This window comes from Sebastes umbrosus, chromosome 18, assembly GCF_015220745.1.
Source record: "Sebastes umbrosus isolate fSebUmb1 chromosome 18, fSebUmb1.pri, whole genome shotgun sequence".
Taxonomy (NCBI): domain Eukaryota; kingdom Metazoa; phylum Chordata; class Actinopteri; order Perciformes; family Sebastidae; genus Sebastes; species Sebastes umbrosus.
In genome coordinates, this window is record NC_051286.1 from 14,927,582 (window position 1) to 14,942,571 (window position 14,990).

At 38.4% G+C, this 14,990-nt stretch overlaps 1 protein-coding gene across 3 annotated transcripts in view; it reads left to right on the forward strand.

Moving 5' to 3' along the window:
* The window catches only part of si:dkey-71h2.2 (low density lipoprotein receptor adapter protein 1), a 58,213-nt gene extending 43,476 nt beyond the window's left edge, over nucleotides 1-14,737 (forward strand). The window contains exons 9-11 of one of the 3 annotated variants that reach the window (XM_037751676.1): nucleotides 3,458-3,486; nucleotides 5,734-5,739; nucleotides 14,727-14,737. In XM_037751676.1, coding sequence (XP_037607604.1) covers nucleotides 3,458-3,486; nucleotides 5,734-5,739; nucleotides 14,727-14,728 — 37 coding nt within the window. In that variant the 3' untranslated portion in view covers nucleotides 14,729-14,737. Of the gene's footprint in view, nucleotides 1-3,457; nucleotides 3,487-5,052; nucleotides 6,757-14,726 lie in introns of those variants that run through there. The other 2 variants (XM_037751675.1, XM_037751673.1) reach the window with 2 other exon arrangements.
* Nucleotides 14,738-14,990: the final 253 nt, after the last annotated feature.

Below are 14,990 nucleotides of genomic sequence, written 5' to 3' on the forward strand. Positions count from 1 at the left end.
AATGCTGTCGAGCCATTTCAGAGGATGACAGTTGCAGTGAGGGTGATGGTCAGCTGTCAGTAACCGCTCAGACTCTTTTAAAGAAGAAAACCTTCTTCTGACACTGACTGACATAAATATTTATTGAAATGCACACACACTGACAGACACTGACAGGGACACACAACCTCCTTTTCTCAGGTAACTCCATGTGAAAATGATGACATTACATCCATGGCAATGAGCTGATGTAGAAAGGATAATTATGTTGATTGTATGGGAACTTATTTTGGTGTTTGAAAATATATTTGTGCAAGTCATGACAGCTTTTGGAGATTTAGTACAATTTTAAATAAATGCTCTGTGGTTAACAATAGAAAGACATCAAAACTTAACATTACTAATGACTGTAGTTACTGGAGGTGTTGTAGAGCAGTCATTCCCAAAGACTGGGTCGGGACCCACAGGTGGGTCAAAGGAGATTTTATTAGGGTCGCCAAAATAAATTTGCAGAATTTCTTCCATAGTCTTTTATTTAATATTTATATCTGCAGTACATCTTTGAGCCACATGAGGATGTGATGATGTTAATGTTCGTATTGTTCTGATAATTGTAGCCTACTCATAACATTGAATCTAATATGAAATTGTAGCTCACAGTCTGTTTGTTTAACTGATGAGAGGGAAAAAAAACAAGAGCCTGTTAACTCTACCTAAATGCATTTATTTGGTCTCATTTATAAAGTATTTAACATGTATGTGTTTTCAATAACACATGCATAAAATTAAGTTGTGATTTATCAAACGTATATCTCTTAGAAATGGCTAGTTTACCTGTTCAAGATAATATAAGGTGATGCAGAAATGGCAGTAAAGATGGTCAGGAAATGTTCATTTACACACAAATTCGCTCTTCTCATGATTCATAGATGAAGCCTATTGTCAGTTGGGTCACGATGGCTTATCATTTTTAAAAGAGCTGAATACAACAAGGCAGTTTTCGAGTCAAGCAGTTGTCAGCTCTATTTAAAGCAAATAAATTACCATTTCAAGTAGTTGGAGATGACTTGATACACTACCTTGTACTACACTAGTGTTGTGATAATAGCCCAGCTTTGACTCCTACAACCCAATGCTGTAGTCCATTCACTTTTTACTGATGATTGTTAAAAGCATTTTTTAAAAGCAGTTATATTATTTGATTTGCTTATATACCATATTATGCAATAATATGGTATATATGCAATGCATGTGAATAGGCAACATATCCTCATACACCAGTTCGTATGACATCTTACGAAAGTCATTCTTCATTTTTTGTACGTTTTCCTACGAATGTCCAGCAACACGTGTCAATTTCCGCTCGTTACATGCATACAGTCTTTTTGAAATAAACTTCTGTCTTCACAGGAAACAACTTGGTTAGGTTTAGGCAACAAAACTAAGTTTAGTTTTCGTAAAAGATGGTGATTTGGGTTAAAATAACTACGGAAGTGGCGTAACTTACGTAAAAATCGTTGACTTCTGGTTTCACACGGGGTACGAACGTCCTCCCTACGTGCCGTTTGTCACTCTTTATACTTCTCGGTTCATGATAAGCTGCGAATGAAGTATGAGAACAGCCTAGAATAGGCTATTGCAAGCTTGTGTTAAACACTAAGCTGGTTGACTATAAAAATCATGTGTAACCAGTGAGCAGTCTGAACTCTTGTGACAATAGAAGTGACTATCGTTTCCTTTACTGCCAACATGATCGCCACCTCTCCCGACAGAGCTGTCAGGAGCCAGGAAGGGCACTCCACATTGCATCAGCGTTTTGTCTCTGAACAAGGATTACAAATGCAACACTTTTTTGTTTACTCTGAGAGTGTGACAGTCTGTGAAACTAAAATGTGAAATGTGGGTCTCGCGGGTAAAATGTGCTTTGTGTTGTAGCCTCCTTCTGAGACACACAGAGACATAAAACATGATTAACGCTTACAACATCATGCACTTGGTCCCTCTGACATACTCTGTGGTAATGTGCCTCTGTGCACAACGAGCTGTTAGGAATGTAGGTCAAACAGTCCAGTGAGTGTCTGAGCCCCCTGCGTGGCTTTTCATTTCCTCATATAACCAGCAGATATGTGTGGATGTGTGTCCTGCAGTGCTGTATTATCCCCTCCACGAAGAGAGAAGAGCAGCGGAGGGATGGTGCCTCGCACATTGAAGATATCGCAATTCATTAAGCTGTGTTGCCTGCGGCTAATATATGTTTGTTGTGTTGGAGCATGCAACGCTTTGGTTCAAGCAAATGGGTAAATGAGGCAGAGATTATATACAGAAGTGTACGTAGAAGCTGGCTGGGTGTGGAAGGGGAGAGATGGGAAGAGGAAGGCAGGTCATCCCTGAGGCTGTTCTCAGCAGGGACGAGGAAATACTGACCTAATGTGTGGATGTCAAATGGAGGAACACTTAGATCTAAATCTGACATCCTTGAGGAAATGCTAAAGGATTGTGGGAGAGTGTTAAAGCAAACCTCCACAGCCGAGGTCAGCAAGGATGTCAGGCTCTGCTGTGGCAAATGGTGGATAAGATCTGTCCTGAAACATGAAAGACCCTGGATCACATTGAGTTGTCATGGCTGTCACACCTCCTCAGTGTTACTTTGGGAGTGCTTTTAGATCAGTAGAGGAGGGCTGTGAATGTTCAGGGATCACACTTTTGACTACTGCCATGGTTAGCTCTACGGTCAAGCATTAGATTTTGCTCGATCACAAAGCAGTATGCCAAACGCCAATCGGGACGTGCGGACCCGAATACGTGCGGACCCCACATCACTGTCCGCCATCCTGAATTTGGAATTTAGCACCTTTTCAGGCATCATTTTTTTACTTTAGGTTTGGTGTTTGTAGGCTGTCAGTACAGAGCACCATTATCACTAAGCTGATGTCTCTGCTTTGCCCCTTTAAGAGAGAGTGTGAATTTAAAGATGACATTGGAGGCCAGTTTGTTGGTCTGTAGGCTGGTGATTCACTTTAAGCCATTATGTGTGTATGTAGCAGCACAGCCTCTAGGGGTCACTAGCAGTGCTTTATAGTCCTGCCAAACCAGCTTCAGTCGAATCATTTTTAATTAACTGTATCAGCAGCACAGGTCAGGGTTTAGGGCTCCGTGAAGAATCCAATTGTGAGAATAGAAGATAGTTATTCAAGTATATTCAACTATTGACATCAACCTCAGTTCAAATGGGTTTATTTAAATACTTTAATTTGTATCTAAGATTGCTTCAATTAACGGTGACCTCGGAGTTAAACTCGTGGCGAGGTATTATTTTTTGTATTCTAAGCGTCTAGAGTGTTTTTTTACTTTGTGCACGGTGGCGCCGGGACAGCACATGCTGTTCTGTAAACAGTCTCCAGTAAGAGACATTCTGAGTGTTTTATTTATTATTTAGTCACGTAGGCCTGATTTCCTCTGTCTTCTATCTGGCATGCAGCAACATGGAAGTAGAGGAGATGGACACTGGTAAGTGATGTGACCGGCATGTTACTTACACGTGCTTGATGTTGCATGTTGCATGAGGCCTTACATTTAGAATACCTCTGATTTCTGTACAGTACTATTTCAGTTTTGTCCAGAAATAAGCAAATCATATAAAGCCACATTCAAATTATTTAGCCTGTTGAATACATCTTGAATATAAGCAAATCAGGCCAGACTTTTTTTTTCTTGCAAACTTCAATTATTGATAAGCTACTATTATTTTCAGAGGTGTCAGTTGTGGGGATTTGGTTAGGAATAAATTATTCCTTTTGTTATCTTATAATTAGGGCTGTCAACGTTAACGCGATAATAACATGTTAATACAAATTAATTTTAACGCCACTAATTTCTTTAATGCATTAATGCAGTCAATCTTTCGGAGGTTGTAGCGGGCTCAGTTTTAAAGCTAGGATGAAGATACTGGTATCAAAACCAGAAGCCAGTAGTACCAACCATGTCACACTAGCCTGTCGCGTAGGAGGTGAAATAACGCTCCAAACTTGCACTAAATTTTGGCAAGGAAAAACTGGCATGGCCATTTTCAAAGAGGTCACATGACCTCTGACCTCAAGATATGTGAATGAAAATGGGTTCTATGGGTACCCACGAGTCTCCCCTTTACAGACATGCCCACTTTATGATAATCACATGCAGTTTGGGGCAAGTCATAGTCAAGTCAGCACACTGACACACTGACAGCTGTTGTTGCCTGTTGGGCTTGAGTTTGCCATGTTATGATTTGAGCATTTTTTTTCTGCTAAATGCAGTACCTGTGAGGGTTTCTGGACAATATTTGTCTTTGCTTTGTGTTGCTAATTGACTTCCAATAATAAATATATACATTTGCATAAAGCAAGCATACAGTAGTATTATATACTGTAGTTGACAAGTATTAAATACTTGACAAATCTCCCTTTAAGGTATGTTTTAAACAGATAAAAAGTGTGATTAATTTGCGATTAATTGATTAACTATGGACAATCATGCAATTAATTGTAATTAAATGTTTTAATCAATTGACAGCCCTACTAAAAATTATATTTTTGATGGTGAAATGCCTGATTTTAATTACCAAAAATAGATAGATTTGTAATTTATTCAATGTTCTGTCTTTTGAGAAACAGTGATTTAAATCCTCACCTTAGTTCAAAATCTCCAATTTTGTATTCAGGCACAAAGTTATTCATGTAGCTATTATCATCAACTGCACATCATACACATGATTATAGAAAAGAAAATATGATCAATCTTATCAATGTGTTGTAGAAAGTAGCAGTTGCGTTCACTTGCCTGCTCTATAGTTATCATCTGGTCTTGATTGTGATTGTGTTGTTTGTATGAGTGACCTCAGATATTGTAATGTCTATCACTGATGACTCTCTCTATGTTTGCCCTCCCACTCATCGACCATCATTCCACTAATTCAAATGCTCTGCATGCTCCTACTACATTTTATCTGTTCTTCTTCTCTCAGTTCTCAACCTTTGCATATCCTGACCTCTGTAGAAATCTTACTTTTCCCTCTTTCTCTCTTCCTTTGTCTGTCAGACTGGCCGAGCCCTGCTCCGAACCCGTCTCTGACAATGCAGCTCTGAGTCTTGGCGAGGTCCCCGACGGGAATCTGTTGTCTCTCTGCAACAATGAATTTAAATAACACGCGCCGGCAATAACTGCCCAATTTACCGTACAGCTCCACAGAAAATAGACAGAAACCATACCAGAGGCCAGCAAAACAAAACGGCATACATCACTTGAACAGACAGGAAAATATACCACGCTTCCCGATGCACAACCTGAGAGGAGAGGCTCTGTTTGATTTCCTGTGGCTGCTGCAGAGAAGACAGAATGGATACCCTGATATTATAAACTACTATTTCTGTGAATGCCTGCCAGTCAACACAAACTCTACTCAGTGTAAACAGCCATCTTCAGCCAAACTCTCACAAACTGCCAGATGAAAGACAATGCACACAATGTGGAATACAACGCAGCGAGACAAGCAAGAATTACAAATTTCTACTCAAAGACGTTCCCACGGAAGATTCATAAGATGGAGTCTCCTTCTTTTAATAAAAAATTGTAAAAAAAAAAGTACTTTCACACATGGATTTTAAGGTTTTCTCAGCATCAAGAAGTCCAGAGACATGTGTACATAAGGCTGCCATCTCTTTCTGAAAGTGTGAAAGCTCTCTGATGCCGTCGTTTGCTTGACGGAGTAACAGCTGCCAGACTCATGTCCAGTGTTAGAGGTCATCAATACAGCTGGTACAAAATCTTCAGCCATGATATTTGATGAATTATGCGTTCATCATTCAGTTTGTTGCGCTGATTCAAGCAGTTCTTTGAAGAATGAAACGGCATGAGATGTAGTAATTAGACATACCGTACCCATGTGTCATCTTTTTATTGATTGCGACATAAATGTGTCATAAAATGGCCAGAATCCACCTTGGAAATTAAGGAAATGTTTCTGAATGAGGCATACGTGTACCATTTACAGAATGCAGTACAGTGTATACACAAGTTCATAACACAAGGACTGCTTACTTTGTGTATCCAAGTCAAGCCAAATCTCTTGGCCTTCTTTAGCTGATGGATTTGCTCAGTTATCATGAAGATGGTTTAGTTTGTTATATAACAGGTGGTTGTATAGATCGGGTGGGGGTGGTATCAAATAATAGAAATAAATTATCTATTAGGCCGTGTGATAACAAACTAAACAATCACCATGACAACTGAGCAACTTTATCTGCAGAGGAAGGCCATGAGAAGTTGTTAAAAGCTTTGGAAGGTCAAGAATCAACCTTCAAGCTTAGTTTTGCTCTGTTGTGTTAGACACTAGTCTCAGCAATGCATTTAGTAAACTAGAGCTTAGGGCCATTAGCAATGCACTTGACAACCCACTACAGTTTGGCATTTAAAGGGTTACTCCAGTGATTTTGTATTGCACTTTCATAACGTTGGGTGACTCAAAAGAGACAGATTATTAAAAGAATGATAAACATTTAAGCAGCAGATTCTGAGATGTCCTCACCTGTACTCTCTCGTATGGGCCAAACTCCAAAAACACCGGATCCTACATTTCCCATAATGCAGTTCGATAGTGTCTTTTATTACACCCTAGGGATGTCACGTTACCAGAAATTTAGTAGTCAATACCGTTACCAGTGAAATTCCGCGATTCTTGATACCAATTCAATACCACGGTAAAAAACAAAAGTAAAACATTAAATCTCATGTACTTCAACATCCACTCCTTTATTACAGTTTGCATACTGGTTTTTGTTAGGAAGTTAAACAGGTCATAATTTCTTCTCTATTATCTATTTTATATTGCTGTGAAAACATCTTCAAACAACTCTATTTATTCAAGTTTCTCACCAAAAACTATATTTTACAAGATTACATTTGAACATGATAACATTAGAATTTACCTTTACCCAATCCATTTTTTTTTTTTTACTAAATAGAGCCTGAACACCTCATAATGTAAATCAATTGCACCTGCCGTTAAAGTTAGTTAACAGCTAACGTTACTAGCTCTTGTCCTGCCGATTTAAACATGGATTTGTTGTTCGCAATGTAGCAAATAGGGTGCATCACCTGGACTCATAGTCATAGTGAGTTTACTGTGTCCCAAACACATTTTCTGTCGTCCCTGGGATGCTGTTAGTCTCGAGCCCTGACGGTACCTGCTGTACTGCAGATAAACGAATACCATCACATTTTCAGAATTTTGGCATTGACTTGGTACCGAAGTATCGGTTCTCGTGACATCCCTATTAGACCCTACCTGCCTGGTAAACACCCACGTATTCCAAGCTCCATGCTCCAAGTTTGTAAGACAGGCTTTGAGTTAAGAATAAGAAAGAAGATAACCCTGATGACATCAGTATGACATCATCTGGGTTATTTTCACAGACTTTGGAGCCAAGACATTATACATCTGTTTTTGCAGTTTTTGAGTAGTACTAATCATGACGAACAAACTTGAACTTGATGTGTAAAATTGATGGAGTGCCCCTTTAAGGTAAACACTTCTTAATCTAGTTTTAAAGATGTTGAATCCACCAAAAAACACAATAATTTAAGAATGAAAACAAATATTTCAATGAAGCTTGCGCTTGCCTGCTTTATGTTAACAATGTGTATAGATTATGTTTGCAATGTAAAGAAAACAATCTTCACCACTCAACAGAAAACCTTTCTCTCGCAGAAGCAGGCTGACATTCCTGTAACAATCACTTTCAATGCTGTCTCATATGAATATGGCTTATGTAACCAAAATATAATGACTATTTTACATTCTGCCGTCTCCTCAATCAGTCAGCTGTCACTGTACATAAAGATGATGCTCCTGTTAAAGAACAGCGATGATGTAAGGTTACAAGGACAAGTGTATGCCAAGGCCAAACTATTAGAGTATAGAAACCTATTTCCATATGCTGTATTTTTTCAATGTCAGAGCTGTGTAATTTATGTATGCATATTGTATCATTATACATGATGTAGGATTAATAGAATCAGGGCTTCACACAGGTTGTTTTTAAAAAATAATTACCACTCTTGTTGAGATGTGAAAGTGTAGATGCTTGTATGTTTTGCATTAGCTTAGACAATTTGTACAAATGTAATGGTATGTGTTTTATTACTGCAGGAATTGCTTTATTTTTTCAAAGTAGCCACCAGTATCCCATGTACAGTTATCAAGTGAAAGTCCACCTGTGATCGACACATTTCACATTTCCCTCTCTTAACTGCAATGGGTGCCACAAAACACGTCCTTTGTTCCAAATCTTATTATAGATGAGTTGTTGCTCTGCTAAGACTTAAATTATTTTTATCCGCTGCTTAGATGACGTTCACTGTCAAGAGGATATTGTATTGTGCCCCAGTCTGGCTGAAGTGGTCCTTCTCTCTGTATTCATGGCGTCATGACTGAGACGGGAGGTAGCGGGGGCTCAGTGTCGTTGTCATGACACCCGCTGCAGAATAATTGGATGGCTTTATCAGGTTACGCCACGAAGCTTAATTACATTGTTTCGTTCCTGACTGGCTGAAATGCCGAATCCATTGCATCTTCGAAGAGAAAGAAAGCTCTTTACTGTTTTGGGTATCATAAATAGCCTCCAGCATGTCTACGGAGGATCTATCGAGCCATGTTTGCAATCGAGTATTGACCGTTCAGCCGAGTGCACAGTCAAAATGCAACGTTGTCATTTTTTGCCTTACCTTTCTCTCCAACATCTTTTCTCACGAGTAGAAATGATTTTCTCACCTTTTCAGCTCCGTCATTGACTTAACTGATTGATTCGCGTGTGGTTTCTTCAGTATCTGCTGATTCTGTGCTATTGGGTGATATTTGGAGATGGGCTGTTGTCAAGGAGCTCTCAGACACTGAATTGGTTTTCAATAATGACAACAGACAAACAGAATTTTGAAGCACATTTACTCATATGGATAAAAAGCTGGAGTTGCTTCTGCACAACTTCACCACAACCTGCATTATTATCGGCCCTGTCTCCAAAAAAATTGCATTCCCGCACAACTAAATTGTATTCTCAAATACATTTGAAAGGAAACGTATTTTGTTGCAGATTATGTTCGTCTGTTACATATCAGAAATACGCTTGTAAGTCTGAGGACGGCCACAGCAAATGACGTAGTACAACGAGCGACGTGCAGAGCAAGCCGCGTAGTATATCGAGCGACCGTGAATGAAAATACGTTGAATAAAATGCTATTAAAAAATAATGGGTATAACCAGCGTTCACTGTATACGTGTGCATATCTTTGATATTCAATTTGTTATGAGTTCATAGATATCAAATACTTGATTGTGCTCCTTGTAGTTTCTGAGATGCAGCCATTTTCTTATCATATTATAGTCTTTGGGCACATGGGACTACTGTTTTTTCCTAAAATATAATGAGCGTCTAACAGTAGTCCCATGTGCCCAAACACTAGATATAGTATGATAAAAAAAACTCACTTCAGCCAAACAGTTTGACCCATTTTTGAAAATTTCCCAGAGAGCACTTCCACCAAAGGAAATGAATAATTTCAGTTGCAGGCACAACAGGTTAACTGATTTTCAAGCATAAAAAGCAGTGTAATAAAATGTTATTTTGCAGCCAAGTCCCTCTGGGTTATTATTTAGAATTGATCATACCTTGTATAAATTGTATTATGGCACGTATTGATCTGCTAGACTGAGGTTTTGTTTCATGTAGGCAGTATTCTGTATACAGCACACTGATACCCAGCAAATGTTGAATGGATGCGGTTCTTTGGTACAGCCGGGGACAGACCTGCACTTGGAGGTATAACATGCCAATTTGAGCCTGGAGTGCACTGAATACAAATCAGCCTGTGGAGGTTTGAGGCTAGAAAACATTTGAGGCTTTCAGAATTTTTCAGATGAGCTATTATTGTCTAAATTCATCACTGATGTTTACAGTATCGGTTTACTTTTCAAAGAAGGTGCTTATTTTCTATCTATGCAATTAGTGGGTTTCCAACAGTGTTGTGTTATTATGATAATAGCAATTTGTGTAGAAACCACAAGCAGTTGTCCTAAACTGTGTAAAAAATGTACATAATTTGGAAACTGTTATGGTTTGTTACATATTTATGCATAATAAAAGACTTTGTACACATATTTCATTGCATTTTCTTATTGAATATAAAAGGCCATTTGCAGAAGCTGGTGTTTTGTTGGACTCTTCTGTCATATACAGTATAATTGCAAAGATACACTTTGACGGTCAGCAGTGCCAGACAATATGATTGCAATGTCTTTTTATAGCAAATCAATTTGATTCCAAGATTGCTCTATAATTTGATCAATAATGAGTTTCAACAAATCATCTTCAAAAGGAAACCAATTAAACCACAGCAGCTCACTGTGCAGACAAGCACTTTATTTATCGTGGCCCCTCTACTCATCTATCCAGAACATTTCAGTTTAAACATGAAATGTTAATCCATACAGTTTTTCCAGCTTACTGTGGTCGATCCAAAGCAAGGACAGTCTCTTGTTTGGCTGTATGACTGACACGATCACATCAATATGTTTGTTTGTTCATCCCTCTGCTTATGATTGAAAATGTAAATAATGCATTCCCAGTGCAAGGCAATAATATCTTGTCTGTTTTCTCAATCAGAAATAATAATAAAAAAGTATCCACATGAACTTTGATTCCTAACCCAGGCAATTCAATTTCAGGTACAATTAATATTTGCTGCACCTATAACTTTTTCAGAAAGATGTATCATACTGCCAACCGGAGTAATCTTTAAAGGGGAGCACCACTTAAATGAAGAATTACAATATGTTATTTCCATGGCCTAGGAAAGTTCAATCAATATTTGTGATCATGAGTTACTTTCATGAGTTGTTATTTTATATATATATATATACACATCATCATAAATGTAGGTACAACTTCTGCACAGCTCAGAAAACTCAGAAATATCAACCTTGTTCCGTCCGAAAAAATTACATTTCGAAAAAATATACTGACAAAAAATACTAAAAAAATGCCCACAGTGTGTAAAGGCCGTTCGACCAATAGGAATAACATGTATGAATTTTTAAAATGGCCATACAGTAGTTGCCCTTTAAATATGCTATATAGACAAAGAACCTGATGCAAAGGAGGTTTCTGTTTTTGTTCAAGCAGTATATGATGGCCACTCCCATGCTCTATTATGTCCCATGTGTTACAGAAGCAATTTTTGGGTTGATACCTTTAGTTACACAGATTTGGTGCTGAAATTAACCATTTTTAACCTCAAGAATGGATACAAATCAATATTCCCTCCAAAATACCACATTGAGACACCAAGACCTCGAGGAACATCATAGAAAAAATGGATTATATTTTTTCGGTGACTGGACAGCGAGCACATCTGTTCTGGAAACTACTCAGAAAACCCCCCTTATTGTCAGTATACCTAGGAAAGACACACATCCTCTGAATGCTCTACGGCTCTAGTTTGTGGGTTTTAAAGTTTAATGAGGCTGTGATTATCCTAGAGGTCACAAAAGTTCATTTTATACAGTGACGTCAAGTTTCAAAAAATTGTCTCATTAAAATGAAATGGCCCATATAAGGACTAACATCATCACAACATGAATATATTTGGGCTCATTGGATCCATAAGAGTCTCAGCTTTACAGTGATACCCAATTTATGCAATTGACTGTTTAGTGACCCCAATATTCAAATACACCATTTTAGAATAGGTGAAAATAACACATTTATGTGTTATTAATTCATATTATGTGTTATTATTATTGCATTAAAAAAACTGCATGTTTTTGCATGTGGCCATGCCAGTTTTTCATGTGACATGATTGATACCAATGGATTCTTTAGGTTTTCTAGTTTCATATGATATCCGTACCTTCACTCTCACTCTCTTTGAGCCTCTGAAATACAGTAAAGTCGGTCGTAATCGCTCGCGATCCGGTGTGTCTTAGGGGGTTAAAGAATGAATATTTATGTTCACCTGGAACGCTTCACAGAAAAGTTGTCAAGGGTTCAGAGAAGGGCTTTTATCCCTCCATATTTTGCAGGTGTAAAACCCAATCAAATCAAATTTGTGCGTGCGTGTTCTGTGAGACGGCAGTGCTCTGTGTGAGTGTTTGTTTAGTCTGATGACTCTGATGTTTATAGAGGTATGCAAATATAATTTTAATTTTGTAAAGATGTGGAGGCTGCATCATGGCAGGGTGCCTCCAGTCTCGTTATCAGGCTGTGGGGGAAAAATCAGAGGGGTTTGAAAAGTAGTAGTCTGTAATCTGTATTTGTAAGATCATGTGTGATAAATACAAATGACAGAAAACAGTATTTATTTAACATTTATCAACCCGTCCACTTTTATCAGCCTGTGGGGAGGACGACAGGTGGATCCTCTGCCCTTAGAAGTTTGATTTCTAATCCTGGAGGACTGGACTATCCAGAAAACTCAAATGTGATCACGCTGTCTCTGTGGAGAATCAGACCTGTCTTCAGGAGGGAGATCAGCCTCCGGTGAGCACCAAAGAAAAAGCTGTAGAAAAAAAGCGCACTTTGATATTTTCAGAGAAGTCACTGGAGACTGAGAAGCTGCTCGGTGTTATTTCATGTGCTGCATTGACAACCACAGACACATCAATGCTGCTTGTTTGCTGCTTCTGTGAGCTGTGGCGTTACATTTGAGTGGTGAAAACAATTCACAATTTCAGTTTTTTAAAAAAATGCTTTTGATGTTGGCTTTGTTTTGATCAGTATGCCAGAATGATTGGAGATGTTGAGACAATGACAAGAGACGGTCGGCTTTTCTCCACTTGAACTGCTTAGTGCTCTCCTGGTTGATCATTGACAGATGGGAGCTCAGTGCAGACAGTCATCAGAGTTTACAGCGGCTAGTCAAATCCTGTTTTTATGGACAAATTGTAGTGTCACTTACTAAATATTTGAGTGTGCTGCAGAGGTGTGGACTCGAGTCACAGAACAAATTGGATGACTTTAGACTCAACTTGACAAAGAACAGACTTGCAACTCGACTTGGACTTTAACACCAATGACTTGCGGCTTCACTTAGACTTAGACCTTCCCCCAAGCCCAAAGATTATTACATTATTTTAAAAGTGTGCCATGAATCAATTCTTGAATCAACTAAGGTTAACGCTGTTCATTTCTAGCAAGTTGATTGTTTATTGTTCAAAAAAGGCTTTGTTTTTCTCATACCGGCTGTGCTGCAGCACCTACCCCCTTCTGAAAAGCCCAGTCTGCTCTGATTGGTCAGCTGGGACATTGTTGTGATTGGTCAACCGAACCAAACTCTTCAGACTCCGCTCCAGCTCTGCTCTAACTAGCTTTGTTGGAGGGCGTGCCAAACTAGCAGCAAGGCAGGTATTTTGCATATGTGTTACTTGGTGACATCACCAAATTACGGAGGAAAAGGCGGGACTTCAAACAAGGCGTTTCAGGCAGTTCAGGAGCAGTGTTTCTGTGGGGGAGAGTAACTTCCTTTGGCATGGACTTTGGGCTTTGTAACTTTACAGACCTTTTGCATGCACAAAAAACTATATAACACATTAATGAAAATGGAAAAAGCACAAATGCATAATAGGTCCCCTTTAATTCCTCAGATCTTTTTTTTCTTATTAAGTTCAGTCACACTTGTTTTAACAAATTAAAAATAGCATGATTTTTGTAAATTGAATATATTATTACTCTGTTGTTAAAATGGCATTAGATTTAGTGAAGAGCGCATTATGACTTGTTTAGGACCCGAAACGCAAAGTTTAGGACTTGGGACTTGAGTGCAAAGACTTGGATTAGAATAATGGATTGGATGAAGCAGCACCTTCTTTAATTTTTGCATCCTGAGCTGTGACCCAAACCAACTCTGACGCTACACATTACAAGATTATTCTCCTATAATACATTCCACAACTATTCTCACAGTACAGTTTATATTAGATACTATTTTAGGAATTCTTGTTTAACTTTGGGGCAAAATGTTCATTACCAGTGTGTAATTTGTCCGTGATGTCCAGGGATCTGCTAATGAACAGCTCATTTAGTATTCATAACTGTGTCATTAATTGCTAATTGTCTATTTGATGCTATTTTGAAATGGCTAATTCACTACTGATAAGGTGTTCCACACTACTCTAATGGCTTAATGTGTTGGTAATGGCTGTACCGTTTGATATTGAGGATCTATTGAGACTGGCATGTGGAGGTCAGATAAGCTAAAGTTTTAACTACTGGAATATGGAGGGAAATAACCTGTAAGTGTTCCCATTGCAGTATTTGGCACATAGCAGTGAAGCATCAGTCTAGTTTTATGATGTATTTGCAGTGTAAAATGGAACATTTTTCATGTACAACATTTCAGGACAAGCACTAGCAGCAGTTTTCACCTTCAACCAACCTTTTACCTCTGAAAAACTATTTTAACATGACCAGTAACGGTAGCAAATTTAGCAATACATTTTGACTATCTATTTGAATATCAAGTTTTCTTGTTCATCTATTTCTGCTCAAGGTAGAAATAAAGTACATGTGGAGAACAGAGGATAATATCGCTGCACATGGAGACATGGGGCCAAGTGCTACATTAATGAAAGTAGACTCCTATTCAAACCCTATATTCACATCTAACCAAAGCTTATCTCAGCCCATAAATCACCTGAACATCTAATGGAAAGAAGTCTGCAGAGACAAAGTTAAGGGGAAAAAGGAGAGGGTGTACAATATTACCTATTAATCCCAGAGAGGCTGTAATCACCTTCTATTTCAGGATGAGCTGTATTCTTAGGTATGTCTGTGTAATTACATTTTTGATGAGGAACATTCTAGTTTAAAGGCCAGGTGAAATGGCTCATTGAAGTTGTACGGCAGCAGACAGTGTTTGTCTCGTAACCTCTGCTTCATTGTAGCAATTGTTGTTGAGATTACTGCTTGATTTTGAGGTTTTATTAT